This window comes from Poromitra crassiceps (genome assembly GCF_964638095.1).
Source record: "Poromitra crassiceps genome assembly, chromosome: 1".
Classification (NCBI taxonomy): domain Eukaryota; kingdom Metazoa; phylum Chordata; class Actinopteri; order Beryciformes; family Melamphaidae; genus Poromitra; species Poromitra crassiceps.
In genome coordinates, this window is record NC_139623.1 from 105311191 (window position 1) to 105330149 (window position 18959).

Genomic DNA, 18959 nt, shown 5'->3' on the forward strand with positions numbered 1-18959 from the left:
GAGGCCAAATCTGTCTTCCCTCCCAATCTGAAAATAAACCTTATGGTATTCCCTAACTATGTGTGAAATTTCACGTTTCTTTCAAAAAGTGCACAATTCCTCTATTTTTGGGAGCTTATACTACGGGGGCATATTGTGAGTTTATGATAATTTATTAAGTGTAGTGAAAATAAAATGTGTCCATCGGATGTTTTTCTTGCTGTGATCTCTGCGTAATCATGTGAGTACACGTCACTGTAGTGTGGTTCGTGATCAGTCAGCAGACTGTCATCAGCACGCAAGTCAAACCACGACCACTAGATGGCAGTGACGACTTCCTGTAACAGAGAAACGCGCTAAAACTGATGTTTACTTCCGGTTTACATGCATGAAGGAGAGAGCAGCATGGCAGCATCGGACAGCATAATGTCTAACGGACGGGAGAGCGTGTCCCTGAACGGAGAGCCGGTGGTGAAGCGCTCGCGGGAGAGCGTGCAGGAGTCTCTCCGTGTCCCCAAGGAGCCTCAGAACAAAGTGACCGTGGTGCTGGGCGCGCAGTGGGGAGACGAGGGCAAGGGGAAGGTGGTCGACCTGCTGGCAATGGATGCGGATATCGTATGCAGGTGCCAGGTACAGTCTAAATGGAATGATTGCAAAGTAGCTAGCCTGTTATTAAATGACGGGCGAGTTTAACGAGGGAGGCATGACCTCATGACCTGGCTGCGACGTCAACAACCGTGTCACTGTCCTCCTGGGTAACTGTTATACAATGGCTAGCTACTGGCTAGTATGCTAGTGCTAGCAAGCAAGACCTGCTACGATGTGTGCTGAATCTCTAACGTTAGCAGGTGACCTCCAGCCTGGAGGAGGTAGAACACACTAATGACATCATTACAGGTAATGATCTTAGTTCTATTAAGGCGCCAACTGCCCTGTGTCGGCCAGCTGTTCCGCTTCCTGCCCGACAACGTGTGTGTGTGTGTGTGTGTGTGTGTGTGTGAGTGTGAGTGAGTGAGTGAGTGTGTGTGTGTGAGTGAGTGAGAGAGAGAGTCAGTGAGTGTTGGGTAACTTATTAACATTATGATGTCAGTAATATTATACCAGTTACTCTGTCAAGTAACACAAGTTATAAATTGAGTTACTTTAAAAAAAAAAAAAAAATCAAAGCACATAAAGATACAATCATTTTCTAATCAAATTGTGTGTTTTTATGCAAATAACCACTATAGATGACAATAACAAAAGGATAACATTTAGAATTTTCGATTGTTTACACTGACTTCAAGACAGTTTAAATTATTTTTCGGGATGTTCCGGGGCAGCGGTGTCATTCTGCTACTGCAGTTATTTTGGTGAAAGTAATGCAAAAGTAGTGTAATAAGTAATGAGTTGCTCTACACAGACAGTAATATTGTAAAGTAACATATTACTTTCAAATGAAAGTATCTAGTAATATGTAGTATATTACATTTTTAAAGTAACTTGCCCAACTCTTTTCCTATCCCATAAACTAAGTACTAACTTGGCCAATTGTTAGAAACATGAACAAAAAACAAAAACTATAATCTCTAAGAATGCAAAGAAATGTAACTGGCTCGTTAAAACGTGCATTCCAGGGATATCGTATTTACAGAAATAGCGTCAAAGGCGCGCGCTTGAGAGCGTGGTTGTCAGGGGTCTGCCCTCGGAGATTCCAGGCGGGCGGGCAGCACCCATGCATCGGATTGTCCGCTCACTCCGCACGAAGCAGCTGGCTGCCTGGTACTCCGCGGATCCCACTCGCGTAGCACGACAACACGCTGAATCCCACTCGATTTGGGGGTGGAACACGGCATGATTGACCAATGCCAAATAGGGGTGGGAATCGCGGAGTAACTCACGATACGATATGGTCACGATACTTAGCCCTCGATAACGATATTATCACGATACAGCGATTCTGCGATAATCGATATATTGGAAGAAATTTTCATCTACGATACATCACGATATCTGTGTAACTGAAGAGGAAAAAATACCCCAAAAAGGCAAAAAGCAGGTATTATGTGTTTATTAGCAGAATTGACATGACTGATTGACATCACTCACTCACTTTACCCTCATTGATTGATATGCGCCACCACGAGGCGTCATGTTGTCACAATACTAGAATTCCAACTTCGATAGCCCATCAATACCCAGGAAATAGATACTCTATACCATTTTCACGATCCATAATAATAATAATAATAGAAAATGCGCATAATACTCTCCTACATCCCCATTTATCTCCTTTGCTTCTTGTGACTTGCATTTATTTTCGTTGCTGTTCAAATACTGTTGATATAGCCTGGGTAAACCCAGCCCCCAGTGACCTGCTCTCAGGCTCACCCTGCTTACAGTCACAAGGTGACTGTGACTGGGAACTGAGAGAGCAGGTCACGTGGGGGCTGGGTTTACCCAGGCTACTGTTGATAGGGTAGGCTCAGGCTGTGAGTGTTCGGGTCAGTTGTTGCAGGATGACTTTCCTCAGCTTCAGTCTGGGACTATAAGAGAAACATCACACTTGTCAGGCACAAAATCATATCGAATCTTGTTAAATTAACATTTGATTATCCGGGCAAGCCGTTAGCAGCTAGCTCTATGTAACGTTATTTGGAATAGCTTAGCAAACGTGGCTAAATGTGGCTGAACGGCTAATTCTGAGGGAACGTTATGTCACGTTAACATTTATGATAACTGTGCTTAGGTAACGTTGAAACGGGAGCTTACCTCTTGAAATTCCTTATAGAGACCAAAACTGGTCACGGAGGATCTGCTGTCCTGTTGACAAGGCTCTTTCATTGGGGGAAACGCACACTGTTTTGCTAGCAACGACAAGAGCACAGAGAGGAGGGAGGTGGGGCTGAGCTCAGCTCCGCAGCAGCACTGCCGGGGGTGTGTGTGGAGGACGCAGTGTGGAAGCGCGGCTGGTATCGATAAACTCGATACTGTAGCAAAGGGGTATTGTATCCGTTTAAAATGTTTAGTATTGAGTAAGTACAGAAGTATCAATATTTTTGACAACCCTATGAAGTAGTGACTCTGTTTATCAAAATGGCTGCGGGGAATCAGTTTCAATCAGATTCTGCATATTTTATTAAAATATCGATACTTGGCGCCAGTGTATCGATAACGTATCGCAAATGGAAATATCGCGATATCGTGAGTAAGCCAGTCGACAGAATTGTCAAATCAAATCATCGACATGATACTACCGTAGTATGACCCGCCTCTCAACTTGTCATCTCGGACAAATTATGTTTTCAGTCTGAAACGGACTGCGACGCACGTGACGAACGGGTTCAGTTCGACTTTAACTCATTGAGTGCCAGCCACTTTTGGAGAACGGACGCTCCCAGTGCCAGAGTTTCAGAGCGTTTTCAGTGATTTCTCGAGGCCCACAGAATATTGTGTGATATTACTATGTAAACACCGAACACGCACAAAGAACGAGGAGACTCTCTTCTATCATCTGCAAAAAAAAGTTTATTGATCCCATTTTCCGTTCTTTAGTTATGAGCCGGAGAAGATAGGCTGTTTTGAGCAAAAAGACACTTTTCAAATTAGAAGCTGAGTTATTCCGCCTTTTGTGAAATGCAGCATTTCAAGCACATTCTGAGTCTGAAGATAATATTTTCTGATGTAGTGATGTGGTGTAGTTGTGTGGTGCATGCGTGCCCCCCCCCCCTCCCCCCCCCCCCCCCCCCCCCCCTTCCCCCCCTCAGCTGCAAACTCCTCCCCACACGCACCCAGTCTATTTTCGGAGGGCTCCGTTTTTTTGCGCCGGCTCCCAGCGCGACAAGGAAATGGCAAACCGGACTGCATGGAAAGGTTTGGCCCTTCGGCGTCGGGTGCTGCCTTTCTGGCGGCTAATCGTGTGAAGAAACTATGCAGACAGACAGACAGAGGCAGAGGAGCTCAGTTGTGTGCGCGGATTGACTGCTGTTGGAGCCAACATCAGCTGCAGCCAAGCTGCAGTCAGAGCCATCTATATGGCTCTGGCTGCAGCATGAGCGGTTTCTCTTTGATCACGGGGGTTTTTCCTGCAGTTTTCCAGACCTTCCTCTAATCTGGAGATCACTGTCACCACCTAATGAGTCTGTAAAATAGGTTATACACCTCCAAAAGCTACAATATTTGTACAGGAGATCCAGGAGGCTTTGATCCACGTCCCACCGTCAAAAAACGCATTTGACGTCGATCGACGTCCGTGGCACTCTACGTCACTATTTACTTTGACGTCGATCGACGTCCGTGGCACTCAATGAGTTAAGCTAAGTCGGTCGTGACTTTACGACCTACCTAACAGCTATGCCGGTTGCACCAACAGGGCTTAAGCTTTCTTCTCACTAAGACCGGGCGTAAATATTACTCCTAGTCCAGAGCAGGCGTAAGGTGCAGTATAGTAGAGCTGCAACGATTCATCAATTAATCGATTAGTCGATCGACAGAAAATTAATCGACAACTATTTTGATAATCGATTCATCGTTTTGAGTACAATTTTAAGAGAAAAGGTCTAAATTCTCTGATTCCAGCTTCTTAAATGTGAATATTTTCTGGTTTCTTTACTCCTGTATGACAGTAAACTGATATTATCTTTGAGTTGTGGACAAAACAAGACATTTGAGGGCGTCATCTTGGGCTTTGGGAAACACTGATCGTCATTTGACACCATTTTCTGACATTTTATAGACCAAACAACTAATCGATTAATCGAGAAAATAATCGACAGATTAATCGATTATGAAAATAATCGTTAGTTGCAGCCCTACAGTATAGTGACAGCGCAGCGTCTTTCTTTGCCTTGCTCAGCAAATCCTTCCACTTCTTCCTTATATCACTCTCTGTGCGAAGAGTCCCAGACCCAGAGTCTGAGCTATTTGTTGCCTCTGTTATCTCTGCCCAAACCAACCGTTTCTTCTTATTGGTGACAACATTTAACTGCTTGGCAGTCAGTATGCCTCTATGCTGGCTATACAGTTCAATTAGTTTTCTCATCTCTATGTCTGTGAAATTTCCCTTTCTTTTGCGTTGGTCCTCCATTGTGTTGCCGAGTTACGACCAGGCATAGTTAAGACCAGTCGGTGCAACCGGCCCCTGAATGTTTACAAAAGTCAGCTGTGTGGCTCCCAACTGATATTATTGATGTCTGTTCCTGGTCTGAATATTTGTTAGCGTTTTCTGCACAAGACCTTTAATGAGAAATGTCTTGATAAATATCTTGTACAGAAACAGCAATAAATGACATAGCAGACATGTTTTGTCCACGTGAATCTTAATTTATTTTCAATGGGTGGTTTGATGAACCTTTTGCAGCACCATACAGGGAGTGGAGTGCCCATGGTGTGTACATTATCTACATATTGTTTACTTGCCTTCACTGTTGTCACTAGTCATAAAATTGCCTTCTAGTAACCTGAATGTGTGCATTTATTCTAGGGAGGCAACAACGCAGGTCATACAGTGGTCGTGGACTCGGTGGAGTACGACTTCCACCTGCTGCCAAGTGGAGTGCTCAACAAGAAGGCCGTCTCCTTCATTGGTACGTTAAGATTCCTGTGTTACTTTCCTACATTCATTTTGAAAGAAACCCTGACTAATTTGTCAAGTCCTACATGACCTTTATTGGGATGTGCATAGTCTTTAGGAAGTGATCTCTTTTTGTAGTTTTCTTTTAAAGATATATACACACATAGAGACAAACCACATAATACAGGAAGCACACATATTTACACATGTGGACAGTTACATGTACAAACATCTGGCATAAATCATCATAAAGTGTATGTACCCAGTACCTTTCTTGAACTAATATCTTTTCATAATAAAAAAAAATACTAATGTTACTTCCTTCTCAAACTACTTACTAATGTTACATGTTACTTATTCCTTCTCAAACTACTTTCTACAAAGTGCTACTCTATAGTTAATCAAAATGTCTTGGCTGTCATTGATCATTTTGTATAATTATTTTCTGTACTGTTGACAAAATGTGATATTGTAAGTCGCTTTGGACAAAAAAGCATCCGCTAAATGACGTAATGAAATGTGTCTTATATTGAAATGAAATCCTCGTTTAATCACTCCCAACTTTTGTAAAAGGTCCACTTATGATTTTTGAGTTCACTGGTCCGGGAAGGCGGGAACAAATGCCAGTAAAATGCACCAACAATAAACCATAACATGCATAACATAATGTACACTCAATAGTACAGTATGGTGGCTTGAATCAGTGGGAGAAATGGATGTTTGCCTGTAAGTAACCAACAATGACTCGAACCTGGGCACAACAGGTGTGATTGCCAAACAGAGGCACTGTCCCAAGTGTTCATTGGCCAAACTGCTGCGGTAGGAATTTTGTGTGTAACTACCACACACAGCCTATAATATTATAGCCTATGTTTAAAAAAAAAAAAAAAAAAAAACATTTGTCAAATGCATTTTAAAAGATCGATACTGGGATTTATGTATCGATTTTTAACCCAGCCCTAATTGATAATGTGATGGGCAAATTGATCGTTGGTGTCATTGAAATAAACACTTTTGGTTTCCTTTTGCTACTCATGAGAAATCTAAGAGAAAAGTTTGATTTCGTCTTTCCTCACAGGCAATGGGGTTGTGATTCACTTACCTGGTCTCTTTGAGGAGGCTGAAAAGAACCTGCAGAAAGGCAAAGGTAGGCTAAACGTTGACTAATGAGGAAGCCTGCAGTGGATATGGTGTGGTGTAGTCATGTGCCTGAAGTGGAATGAAACATTTCTCACAGCACAAATACTTGACATGTGATTTGTGTCATTTTGTGTAGGATTAGAAGGATGGGAGGAGAGATTAAAGATTTCGGATCGCGCTCACATTGGTAACTCAGCATTTCTATGGTTTTGGAAGTCTTTATATGAAATTAAATAGCTTGTTTGTTTGTTTTTATTGATGTTCCCTCCAATCTGCTTCTAGTGTTCAACTTCCATCAAGCTGTGGACGGGATCCAAGAACAGCAAAGGCAGGAACAGGATGGGAAAAAGTGAGTCTATTCAAATTAATTTAAATCCCTCTTTGGATCTTTACTTAGGTAAATTGTGTAATAGAACGCTGGACTCTAGTGCTGATGAGTATACTATCTTGTGCTTTATGTTTCTGCTCAAGTCTGGGGACAACTAAGAAGGGAATCGGTCCTGCCTACTCCTCCAAAGCTGCTCGAAATGGTTTGCGAGTCTGTGACCTTGTCTCTGATTTCAAGGTTTTTCGGGATAAGTGAGTGTTCTTTTTCTCATCTTCATTTTCATATTCTCTTCATATTTTCATCATTGTGCAGGAACCTGACATATCATCAGGAAGTCCAAGTGACAGAAACAGCATCATGGACTGTTGACATGATCAATCTACCCACCCCTGATCAATCAGACCTCAGTTCAGCATTTCAAGTCACCATGCCAAGTCAAAACATTTCAAACTTGAACAGGTTTAATATTGCATGGAAATGCAGAAATGAAAGATTTTGAGTCATGGCATCTTTAGGAGTGACGAGAGAATCTGTTTAAAGTGTGTACAAAATTTAAATGTTTGTTGTGGCATTACAGTGTATAGGTACTCTGGCATTTCCATATTTGCTTTGATTTGCCTCCTTACATTTACATTTGATTTACAAAGATTTACAACATTTCTGAACAATTGTTTGATAGTCCACAGTCACACACAGTATTAACTAATGCTTGGTCTAATGCCCAATGTCCACCAGCTGCGGTACGGCTCAGAGCAGCTCCCGGTATGGCTGTCAGAACAAACTCACTCCCATGATGTGATGGATGGGAAAAGCATGTGGATCAGCAGGAATACGCACCTGTTATATTTTTGCTGGATCCACACGTTACCGGAGCTGCACGGGCCAGACCGCAGCTGGTGGACATTCGCCTTAAGAGTGTGTGGACCAAATCTACATTTGATTTACAAAGATTTAAAACTTTTCTGAACAATTGTTTGATAGGCCACACACATTATTAAGTAATGCTGGGTCTAATAGCTTTTGCACACCAAGTCTGTATTTTTGTCCGAAAATGGACGCACGAAAAAAAAAGAATACGACCGAGTCTGACAATTGCGTCCATCATTTAAGTTTTCGGACGAGGTTCAATTTTCTGCGTTTTTTTGCATCAGTCAATAGATTTTTGCGAGCTGGGACCCGTCTGTGTTTTCAGATGACGGATTAAAAAACACGCATACGAAAACAACAATCGGACTGTGTGTGCAAAGACCTTAAGAGTAGAGTAGAAAATCTTGATTGTCCCCAGATGGGGCAATTTGATTCACAGCAGGCAGTTCATACATTAGAAAACAGTAAAACACATAAAAACATAGACAGCGTAAGCCCTTGTTCACACAGGATGGCGAACGTAAGCAGAGCTGAACGTACGCCTTACGCCGGGATTGCACTGGTTGCATTTGCGTTGCGTTGCGGCTGTTCTCCGCAACGCGTCCGGAACGTATCGGTTCCGATGCCGTACCGCAGCGCAGACGGACCGAACACGGACCTAGTGGAATGTAGGCGTGACGGCCACTTCCACTGAGTCCGTGTTCGGTCCGTCTGCGCTGCGGTACGCCTTCGGAGCCGATACGTTTCCACTCTCATCATTGTGTCAACTCCCACCTACTCCGCTGCGTTGCGTGTGTACTCCGTCCCAGCCTCGATGATCCGGAGCTCTCCGAAGCAGATACGCAAGGCTTCTATTTTTCACGGATGTCGGAGCAAAGCCGCAGCAAGTTGGGCGGAGCCAGGCATGGAGTCAACGGGGCAGAGGTGCTTACAGCATTCAATATCAAGCCAGAGGACAAACATGTATGAGGAAAAGTTAATCATTGAAGTGGAAAACCACAAAATAATATATGACACAACACATCCTTTTTACAAGGACAACACCAAGCAAGTCCACCCCTCCTCTGCTTCTCCAGTTGGGAACAATGATCTTCTGCCTGTTTGTTGTTGTATTTATCCCACATACAAATTGTCTCGCGCGATTTCACCGCGAGAACTTGTCGGTCTCGTCACTCCAGCTGTCTGGCGGAGCGGAGCCGTGACGTGCTCTGCACGCAGCCGGTGAGTGTTGGCGGAGCATGGAGCAAAACCGAAGCACAGCTGCAACGCAAATGAAACCAGTGAAATCCCGGCGTTTCCGTTCACACAAGACGCCTTGTCTTTTCCTCTCAGTGCCTACTCTCGCGCCTTGAACCCGCCCACATCTCCCATTGACTTCATGCCTGCGGCGGCGCGCCTTCACGCTTGGAAAATCGGCATCAATCCTGAGTGATCGCTTCGGCGTAGCGTGGCTTCAGCGTGGCTTCGGCGTGGCGTGAGCGTGGCTTCGGCATGGTGTGAGCGTGGCACGCGTGCGGGTGGTGTGAACGGCTTCGCCTGTTAACAAGGACGCCTAAATGAAACTTGTGGGTTCAGCGTAGGTACAGCTTCGGTTGAGTGTTGCTTCGGCGTACTGTGTGAACAGGGGCTAACACATCTTCAAATGTGTGCTGAGAGAGAAGGAAAGGGAAAAAACATAAAACTTCAATCTGCAAGATCCACATATGTAAAACTTCACACAGCATATTCACATATTCAGTCTCCGGATCGCCTCAGGAATAAAAGAACGGCGGAATGTGTTACTGGCACATTTTGGGAGCCTGAACCTGAACCTGCGCCCCGAGGTGAGGAGGCAGGATTCCTCGAAAAGAGGATGCAGGGGCTCCAGAAGAATGTCCTGAGCTTTCTTGGTCACTCTTTTCTGATAAATGTGCCTGAGAGCATTTAGGTCCGTCCCAGTGATTTTAGCGCACACTTTCACAACTCCATTTAGCAGGTTCTTCTCTCTGTGATTTAGGTTGCCGAACCAGAAAATGAGAGCAAAAGTAAGAACAGACTCAATACATGAGTAAAACATATTCATAAAAGACTTCTGCACGTTAAAGTTGCGGAGCTTTCTTTAAAAGAAGAGACGTTTGTGAGCTTTTTTCACAATCGCCTTCACATTAGGCTCAAAGCTAAGCTCATCATCTAAGATTACCCCCAGATACTTGTACTGCTTAACCACCTCTACTGGCTCACCATTGATGAGGGTAGGTGGGGGGGCAGCAGCTAAGAGTGTGTGGACCAAATTGAATGACATTTGATGATTGGAAACCTTAAGTTTTAGCTTTAAAGACCACAAGAACCGGGTCTCAGAGAGGGCCGCGTGACATATCAGACTGAAAACAAGTCTTGTCTGAGATGACAGAGGGTTGAGAGGCGGGCCATAGCGTGTCCGTGATTTGATTTGACAATTCTGGGGACTGGATTTGGCGTTGGCCAATCCTGGCGTGTTCTGCCCCCAAATCCAGTGGGATTAAGCGTGCTGTGGCTCTACGCGAGTGGGATCCGCAGAGAGCCAAGGACCTGACCTGGCTGTCTCCGCGTGTAGATTTCTTTTCTTTTTTTTTGCATACATTTTTAAATAGGTCCACTGAATACCCATGTATGTGAAGTAAAATAAAAATAAAATCATTTTTGGGTTCAGCTTGTTTTTAAGTTGCAGGATAAACATATAACCCCTGACAATTAGAGTTGGGTGATATCAGATTTTTCATATCAAGATATCGTCTCCATATTTTACCAGGACATATCAGTTTTTCATGATATTGTGAAAATAATGTGTTAGTGGGTCATATTACCATACAGTTTATTATTGACGTCAAATACTACTTCTTCTCTTGCCAGCAGATGGCAGCACCACACTGGTTTACATTGAAAAATAATATTCTTTCATGCCTATATTGTTGTGCATTATGTGAGAATTATAAATTCTTGGGTAGAACAAGATCTTTGATATCAAACTCGATGAGGATGGGTCTTTAAGATGTGAAATGGAAATGGGTTGACCCAGTCCAAAATGCCCAACTATAACTGGTTTCCTGCTGAGTCGTCTCATGACTGGAGCTAACAGCCAAGTCTAATACGCCTAAAGGCTGGGGCGCCTCCAACATTAGTTTCTAGCCAAAAATACAGCCAGCGGTATGGAAATTGCCTTATAAGAAAAGTGGTCTGCTGCACACCCTGCCTTTACAATTTATTTAATATATCTTATTTAATGTAAAGGCTGTATATAGAAATTGTGCCATTCCTCGTACTGAACACTTACTCAGAAGCAATGTTGTCTGGTATTTTTGTGCAAGATTCTGAACATCAGTGGAAAGCACTCTGTATTTGATCATATTTCTATAATTTGTTGTAGACAACAGCATTTCTCATTGGCACTAACCATGTTTTTCTTTTCCATCGCCTTCCCCTTAGTTGAGATCACGCTTAAATTTCACACAAAATTATGTATTTTCTCCATTCTGGACCTAATTAAATATTGGCTGTATTGTTTTATCTATGTTATTGATATAGGCTAGATGTTACATTGTAAACAACTTATTTTGCTTGTAAAGCATTATATCAAACATCTTCTTGCAGCCGATGCAACCCTTCTGTTTGCTGTCTAACTCTTAACGTCTCGTTCCTCCTCTTTCCTGCAGGTTCCGGGTGTTGGCGGAGCATTTCCTGACCATGTATCCCAACCTTAACGTGGACATTGACAGTGAGCTGCAGCAGCTGAAGGTGAAGACAGCTCAGCGTGGCATTTCTGAATGTTTTGGGGGAGTGTCTGTGTCATCTGTCAGCATTGCAGCTTGGACTACATCTGGGAGCAGCTAATGATAAATAACAAGTTGCTTGGCCTGAGGTGATTTTGGCGATATAATTTCGGACTATGGTATTTTATACTGTGCTAAATATTCAATGCTCCCGTTATTTTGGTTATTACAGCTTATTTCATGCAGAATTAGAGTTGTAGAATTCAAATGTGGCAGCTGGAGATGATCCAGATTTCACATTGACCTAAGGTGGTGTTGTGTGTCTGCTTTCCCAGGAATATGCAGAAAGATTGCGTCCTCTGGTGACTGATGGTGTGTACTTCATGCACAAAGCTCTTACCGGACCCACTAAGAAGATTCTGGTTGAGGGAGCCAACGCTGCCCTCCTCGATATTGACTTTGGTGAGCAACGATGGGCTTGTTGGTGTGATGGGTTACTTTGTGGCAGTAACTTTGAAGAGAGAAGGATATTTACCAAATTAAGTTAACATATGTGTTCCTTTATTTAGGGACGTACCCCTTCGTGACGTCGTCAAACTGCACCGTTGGAGGGGTTTGCACGGGTCTGGGCGTGCCTCCTTCGTACGTCGGCAGGGTTTATGGCGTTGTCAAAGCTTACACCACCCGGGTGGGCATTGGCGCTTTCCCAACAGAACAGAACAATGTGAGTGATGATGAGTCAGCACATTTACACTCGGTTGCTTTGATATCGTCTTGAGGGCGTGTGTGTGGACACACATTCTTGTAACACAATAACTCAAGAGCAATACATGATAGAAACGTCATACTTGCACCTCAGGTTCCCCCTCTAGTGTAGATGAGGTAAATGGAGCACCCTTGCAGCATACATGTGCATGTTAATGAGGAGAAACTTGCATCTTTTAACTACTATAACTACTTAATGCTCGAAGATGCAGAATTCACATATCCATGATTTAGGTGAAGACATATGTTCATTTATTATTATATACTATTATTATTAGTATTATTAGTATTATATATATAATTGCAAGTGTGGACTCTTTCAATTTTTGTGCCGGCCACAGTTATGTCGGTCAGGGATGATGTCATCAGTCAATGATGATGTCACCAGTGATGATGTCATCAGGGATTGCCAGTGTGGGCCCTGTTCTCTGTCTGTTCTCTGTCCGTTCTCTGTCCGACCTCTGTTCTCTGTTTCAATTTTTGTGCCGGCCACAGCTATGTCAGTCAGTGATGATGTCACCAGGGATGATGTCACAAGTGATGTGATCATGCCTGATGTCATCCTTCCTGGGTGAGGCTATTATAAGTTCTGTGATAATGTCATCAGGGATGATGTCATCAGTCAGTGATGACATCCATGAAGTCATCCTTGGGTGAGGCTATTATAGGTTCTGTGATGTCATCAGTCTGAGGCTATATAAGGCTATTATATTGCAGGGCGGATGAGGCCGTGAGCCTGCGCAAGATTACTAGTATAGAAATAATTGCCAATTAATGCATTCATTACCCTAATATTAAGCTAATGTTTCAGGTACAGGTATCACATTAAGAAATAGAGAGAGACACGCACATCCAAACCCAAATAGGGGCAGGTGATAAGCTGAACTGGAACAGTGAAACAAAAGAATAAGAACTGCTCACACACTGCAGGGCTCCTTTTAGGTATTTATTGCACCAGGAGAAAAGAAAAGTGACGTTTCGAGCTAGACGCTAGACTGTCTGATGAACAGCGTCTAGCTCGAAACGTCACGTCACTTTTCTCTATGTGCGAGCAGTTCTTATTCTTCTGTTTCACAGGTATCACATTAATCAGCCTCCCTGGGAAAGTCTACTCTAAGGTGCTGGAAAAGAGCGTCTCGATAGTTGAACCTCAGATTTAAGAACATTCAAGAACATTGAACAATGAAACCAGCTCTTAAAGGATGGAGGTGGCCTGGTCTACATGTGGTTGTGGATTTGGAGTAGTTTCATGACCGGGTCCGCCAGGAGATGCTGTGGGAGGTGCTGCAGGCATATGGGGTGTGGGGGCATTAGTGAGGCCATCCAATCCCTACGCCAAAAGCCAGAGCTGTGTCCGGATTCTCGGTAGTCAGTAGTCAGTAGTATGACCTGTTCTCAGTGGGTGTTGGCCCCCGCCAGGGCTGCGCTTTCTTAGTCACCTATGTTTGTGAGCTTCATGGACGGGATTTCGAGGCATAGTGGAGGGGAGGGCTTTAAGTTCACTGGGTGTAGGATTGCGACACTGCTTTTTGAGGATGACGTGGGGAACATGGCATCATCGGTCTGTGACCTTCAACACGCACTGGATCGGTTTGCAGCCCAGTTTGAAGGCCATGGTTCTCAGCAGGAAACCGGCGAGTCCTCCTTACCCCGAGTGACGGAGTCAAAGTACCTCTGGGTCTTGTTCTCGAGTGAGGGGACAACGGGAGCGTGAGATGGGCCAGAGAATCGGAGCAGCGGGGGGGGGGGGGGGTATTGCGTTCGCTTTACCGCACCATTGTGAACGAAAGAGAGCTGAGCCAAAAGGCAAACCTCTCAATCTAACGGTCAATCTTCATCCTAGCCCCCTCACCTATGGTCATAAACTATGGCTCATGACCGAAAGGACGAGATCGCGGACTCAGAGTATAGCTGCTGCTCCTTTGCATAGAAAGGAGCCAGTTGAGGTGGTTCGGACATCTAGTAAGGATGCCTCCTGGTCACCTCCACAGGGAGTTGTTCCAGCCATGTCCAGCTGGGAGGAGGCCACGGGGCAGACCACAGACCACAGACCAGGTAGAGTGATGACATCTCTTCACACTGGCCTGGGAACGTCTTGAGACCCTACAACAGTCACAGCTGGTTAATGTGGCCAGGGAAAGGGAAGTTTGGGGTCCCCTGCTGGATCTATTACCTTTGCGATCCGACTCCGTGGATAAGTGCGGAATGGATGGATATTTAAGTGAAACGATGGATTTCCATTTTCACATTATCGTTACGTCATGTAGAGAAACAAGGACATCTTATCACTTTCATATTAGGTTTATTAGTGTATTCATCAATGAAACCATCTAACTGATCATACTGGTTGGCCTACATCAAGCCTCAGAGGAGGACCAGCACCTGCTGAGCTCGTGAACAAATGAGTCAGAAGTTACAAGGCACAGAAGGTCATTTCAGGGCATCACTTCCCTCTGTAGCCCTTTACTGTCTGCTGTGAGATCATCAGTCACTCGGGTCCTCGAGACAGTGGCAGCCTTGAGGTCAATGAAGCAGACCTGTGGTCGGTTCAAATCCCCAGATTGGCTGGGGAAAATCTGTGGGGGAGAAAGTGAAAAGACTAATGCTGTTTCTTCTCTCAACAACTTTCAGTGATGTGCACTTTAGCAGGGCACTCAACCCCCAACTGCCCGCAGGGCTTTAAGACCTCCGGCCAGGTGCCTGGTTTCCGGCATACGGAAGTTTTAGATTCACAAACTATTTATGGGGCGGGGATATTAAGCAAAGCAATATTTTATATTTACCAATGAATGCGAGCATGATTTTTTTCTGTTGCACCGAATTTGAAATATGGAAACAAAGTTTATGAAAGCTGGTGAAGATAGACATGTCTTTGAGGGAGGAGTACACAAGCGCAAACCTTTACGGTTTACGCCCACAGCGCAGTGGTGTGGCCATTCAGCTTTATTGCAGCACGCTCGCTCCCACCACCAACAACCCCCTAGCCGCTCCCTCTAGCCACCCCTCGAATCCCGACTCTCTCCCACCTTCCTATCCCTAGCTACCACATCCCAGCCAGCATTTTTCGGTTGAAAACATGTTTAAAAAACGTTTAGGGTCAACGTTGAAAAAACATGCAAGAAAGGTTTAAAAGTGAAAGTTTGTTCACCCACTATTTGCAGATGTTGATTGAACGTTCACATTTAGACTATATTTCAGCAGGATCTTAAATTAAAAATGCAACGCGTCACACGGGATTCGAACCGCCGATCTATCGACTGAGCTATCCGTTCACTTACAATACATGGGGCGCCAGGCACATAATACTTCATCTCTATCTCGTACACAACTTGTACGTTACCACAGGCTAAACGATCATGGGACAGGTATTTTATATCATGTGTACCAGACTATGCAACAGACTAAAATTATGTTGACTGTATGTGTGCGTCTATGTAGTCTGTAGGCTGTACGGCTTCAGAGGTTAACTTCATTTAACACCAGCAACTCAGGGGGGACACAGAGCCTCGTATACAGTCTGTTACAATAACATAGCGTGCCCAGAGCACCTCGCTCCACACTTGATGCAGTATTGCTTCGGATTAAATTCTACGCATTCTAGTCAGTCACAGCTAGCGACTAAGTACTTGCGCATGCACGTTACTGCAGGAACTCAGTTCATTATTTTATAGTATTGCGCTAAAGTATTAACCATAGTTGTGTCCTGGAAGCTTTTTGCTGGCAGCACATAGCCTAATAGTTCCATATTTATGATATTTCATGTGACATAAAATGCGTTGAAATGTAGTGTTTTTGTAGACCAGATTTCAACTCTCAGTTACACAATTAATTGGACAAATGCCAATTCACACACTATCAATATTGCCTCTATTTTAAGCTACAACAAATGTTTTAACAATATGATTAACCAAATTGTGTTTTTTGACACGTTGATGTAACCGCATTTTAGCCGGTTGAAAAGAGGGTGGAATTAGGTCTTAGATGTTCAAACCCAATATCACCCAGATTTCAACTAAAAATCAACGTTGAAAAAAACGTTTTGTGCTCGCTGGGATGAGGTAAATAAATGATGAGGTGCTATGGGCGCACTCCGATATCTGACCACACTGCTGGGAGCGAAAGTTACTCCAGTGTCCAGTAGCAATGACAGACGTGATCTGTCTCTCAAATTTTACAATCGTCATTCAGCATGAAAATGTGCCATTGCTTTTTGTCTGTTCTCTAGAGCTCGCCACGGGTCACCTATTAAGAAAAACATAATTGATGTGGAAATCCATATGGGCACCGATTGGTGAACTGCACACCGTGCTTGTGCATGGATTAGTAAAACCATGCCCTCAAATTAGTAATCAGTGCCCCACTGAGTCCTAAGCCATGTCCACGGATTAGTAGGCCGTGCACACGTAGTTGTAATATGTATATTAATAGTTACATCAAACAGGGAAACCACAGTGGCCCACAGAGTTGTATAAAATTGAATTAACATTATTTTTCTAGAAGCAAATGAATGGGGCAATGGGGACAGTTATGGAAATTAATTTCTCACTCCTCATCCGCATAATCAACATTTTCAGCCAATATGAAACAAATTGAATGAAGCCAGGAGTCCGGAAGTTGTCTTAAAAAAGTGTATTAGCCACCTTTGTAACAAATCCATTTCTTTTCATACAACCTGCGGTATTTATACCTTTTTTTGACACAACAAAACAGCATAACAACAAGGCAAGGCACAGACAACAACAACATATTAAGGCAAAAAAAAACAAAGAAAAAACAACAAAAGGTACTCCACATTAGTACAGTTGTGTGAAGATGGGGGTTAATATTAGACAAACCCCAGCCACAGGATGGTGTATGTGGCTATGGGACCAAAAGGGGCCCATAATAGTGTGGTGAACAACAGCATGTGAGTGTAGGCTATACGTTATATATCATCATCGTCATCGTCATCGTCATCACTTTATTGACAGACGCAAGGTCCAATAAAAAAACACACAATACATATAAGACTGGCAAGAATGGTTCTAAAACAAGAAAACGTCGCATTATGCCCCCCCCCCTTTTTAAACTCATATCAAAAGATAGTAATCAACTCAATGAGAGGGCTGACAAATTAGTATACATTAGTACATTCTCACATATTATTCCCAAAAGGACAACCATGATAATATCAATAAGCTACAATATTTTTTGATTTTGTTTTTGTGTGCTTATTATCATTATTGCTATCACTAATCCCATCACTTTTTTCTTTTTTTTTGGATGCTGGGAAGGAAGGGTAAAAATATTACATAGCACCAATTGGTTACACCATTAATTGGGATGTTTCTTTTTCTTTTAACCCATCACGGTGGCTCAGTGGTAGAGCTGTCGCCTCACAGTCAGAAGGTCCTGAGTTCGATTCTCGCCTGGGACACTGTGGGCGCTGTGGTTGTGTTCCCCCCCATATCTTCAGTGCCTACTGCCCAGGTGGGGTATCTCGTCGTAAGGGCCTTTCTCTCTGTGTGGAGTTTGCATGTTCTCCCCGTGCTCCCCCAGGGGGGTTCCTCCGTATATAACCCCCCCCCCCCCCCACACTAAAAACATGCAGAAGATCAGATCGTCATCGTCATCCGATCAGTGTCGACAACATCCGAAGTCGGTCCCCGGGCGCTATACGAGAAAGCGACCACTGCTCCTGGCCTGCCCCAGGAGGAAAGGACAAATTTGCAAATTTTAAATGCAGAAGACAAATTTCACCGGCCACCGTCAGCATGTGTGTGTTGTGGCCCTCTGTGCATGTGTTGTAGTGTGTTGTGTGACAATAAAGACGGGCTGCCGTCTGAAAATCGTCGTCGATCGTCGATCAGTACTCACTGCGGGACACATACATGCATATACACGCCCTCGTCAGAGTTACATTGATGCAGTGAAGATTCAAACGTTGTCATCATGTAGCTCTTATACAGTAAGTAGGCTGAGAGGTGAGAGAAGAGGAGCTTGGAGCAGCACATGTTTTATCTTTGAGCTACAGCAGAGCTGGAGCCAAGCAAGGTCAGCCACGTGTGACATCTATGTGTGTGTGCAGTTTATGATTACAACTTATACCAATAACTATTTGTATTGGATGACCCCATGTCTGTCTGTGTGCGCGTGTGTGTGATAACGCATTGGCCTTCTCAATGCCCCGACAGATAAGCAGCGTTTCCGTTGTCCCGTAATTGCAGGACATTGGCCTTTAAAATTCATCAAAAACCTGTAAATTAAAATCTGCAGGAGACTGTGTCCTGTAAATGATCTCCCGACACAATTAATTGTAACCCCGGGTTATATCCCCCGAGTCAAGAATAATGACCTGTCACTTTATAGTTTTGCAACACTATCAAACGAGGTGTGACAAACTAACTTGCTAGTACTGCTCATCTTTAGCTGCTTCTGATTGGTCAGTTTAGAGAGGTACATCACGTTTCTCTAAAATGCTATTGGCTAATGGGCTGGATATATAGATACATGTCTAAATACTTTCCATAGAATATTTCTTGTCATGCAGACACTTGACGTGTGGCCAATTTGGTGATTGAATATACTCTTTTTCTTTTTCAACCAGGTGGCCACATGTCAGGTT

General features: G+C 43.8%; 1 protein-coding gene across 2 annotated transcripts in view; it reads left to right on the plus strand.

Annotated features, from left to right (window-relative positions):
- Positions 1-375: 375 nt before the first annotated feature.
- adssl (adenylosuccinate synthase, like) overlaps positions 376-18959 on the plus strand; it is a 28683-nt gene continuing 10099 nt past the window's right edge. Inside the window, exons 1-9 of one of the 2 annotated variants that reach the window (XM_083638709.1) lie at positions 376-609; positions 5441-5543; positions 6609-6677; positions 6807-6857; positions 6953-7019; positions 7142-7249; positions 11534-11615; positions 11926-12052; positions 12160-12314. In XM_083638709.1, the coding sequence (XP_083494835.1) occupies positions 385-609; positions 5441-5543; positions 6609-6677; positions 6807-6857; positions 6953-7019; positions 7142-7249; positions 11534-11615; positions 11926-12052; positions 12160-12314 (987 nt within the window). In that variant the 5' untranslated portion in view covers positions 376-384. The remainder of the gene's footprint in view (positions 610-5440; positions 5544-6608; positions 6678-6806; positions 6858-6952; positions 7020-7141; positions 7250-11533; positions 11616-11925; positions 12053-12159; positions 12315-18959) is intronic. The other variant, XM_083638710.1, reaches the window with a different exon arrangement.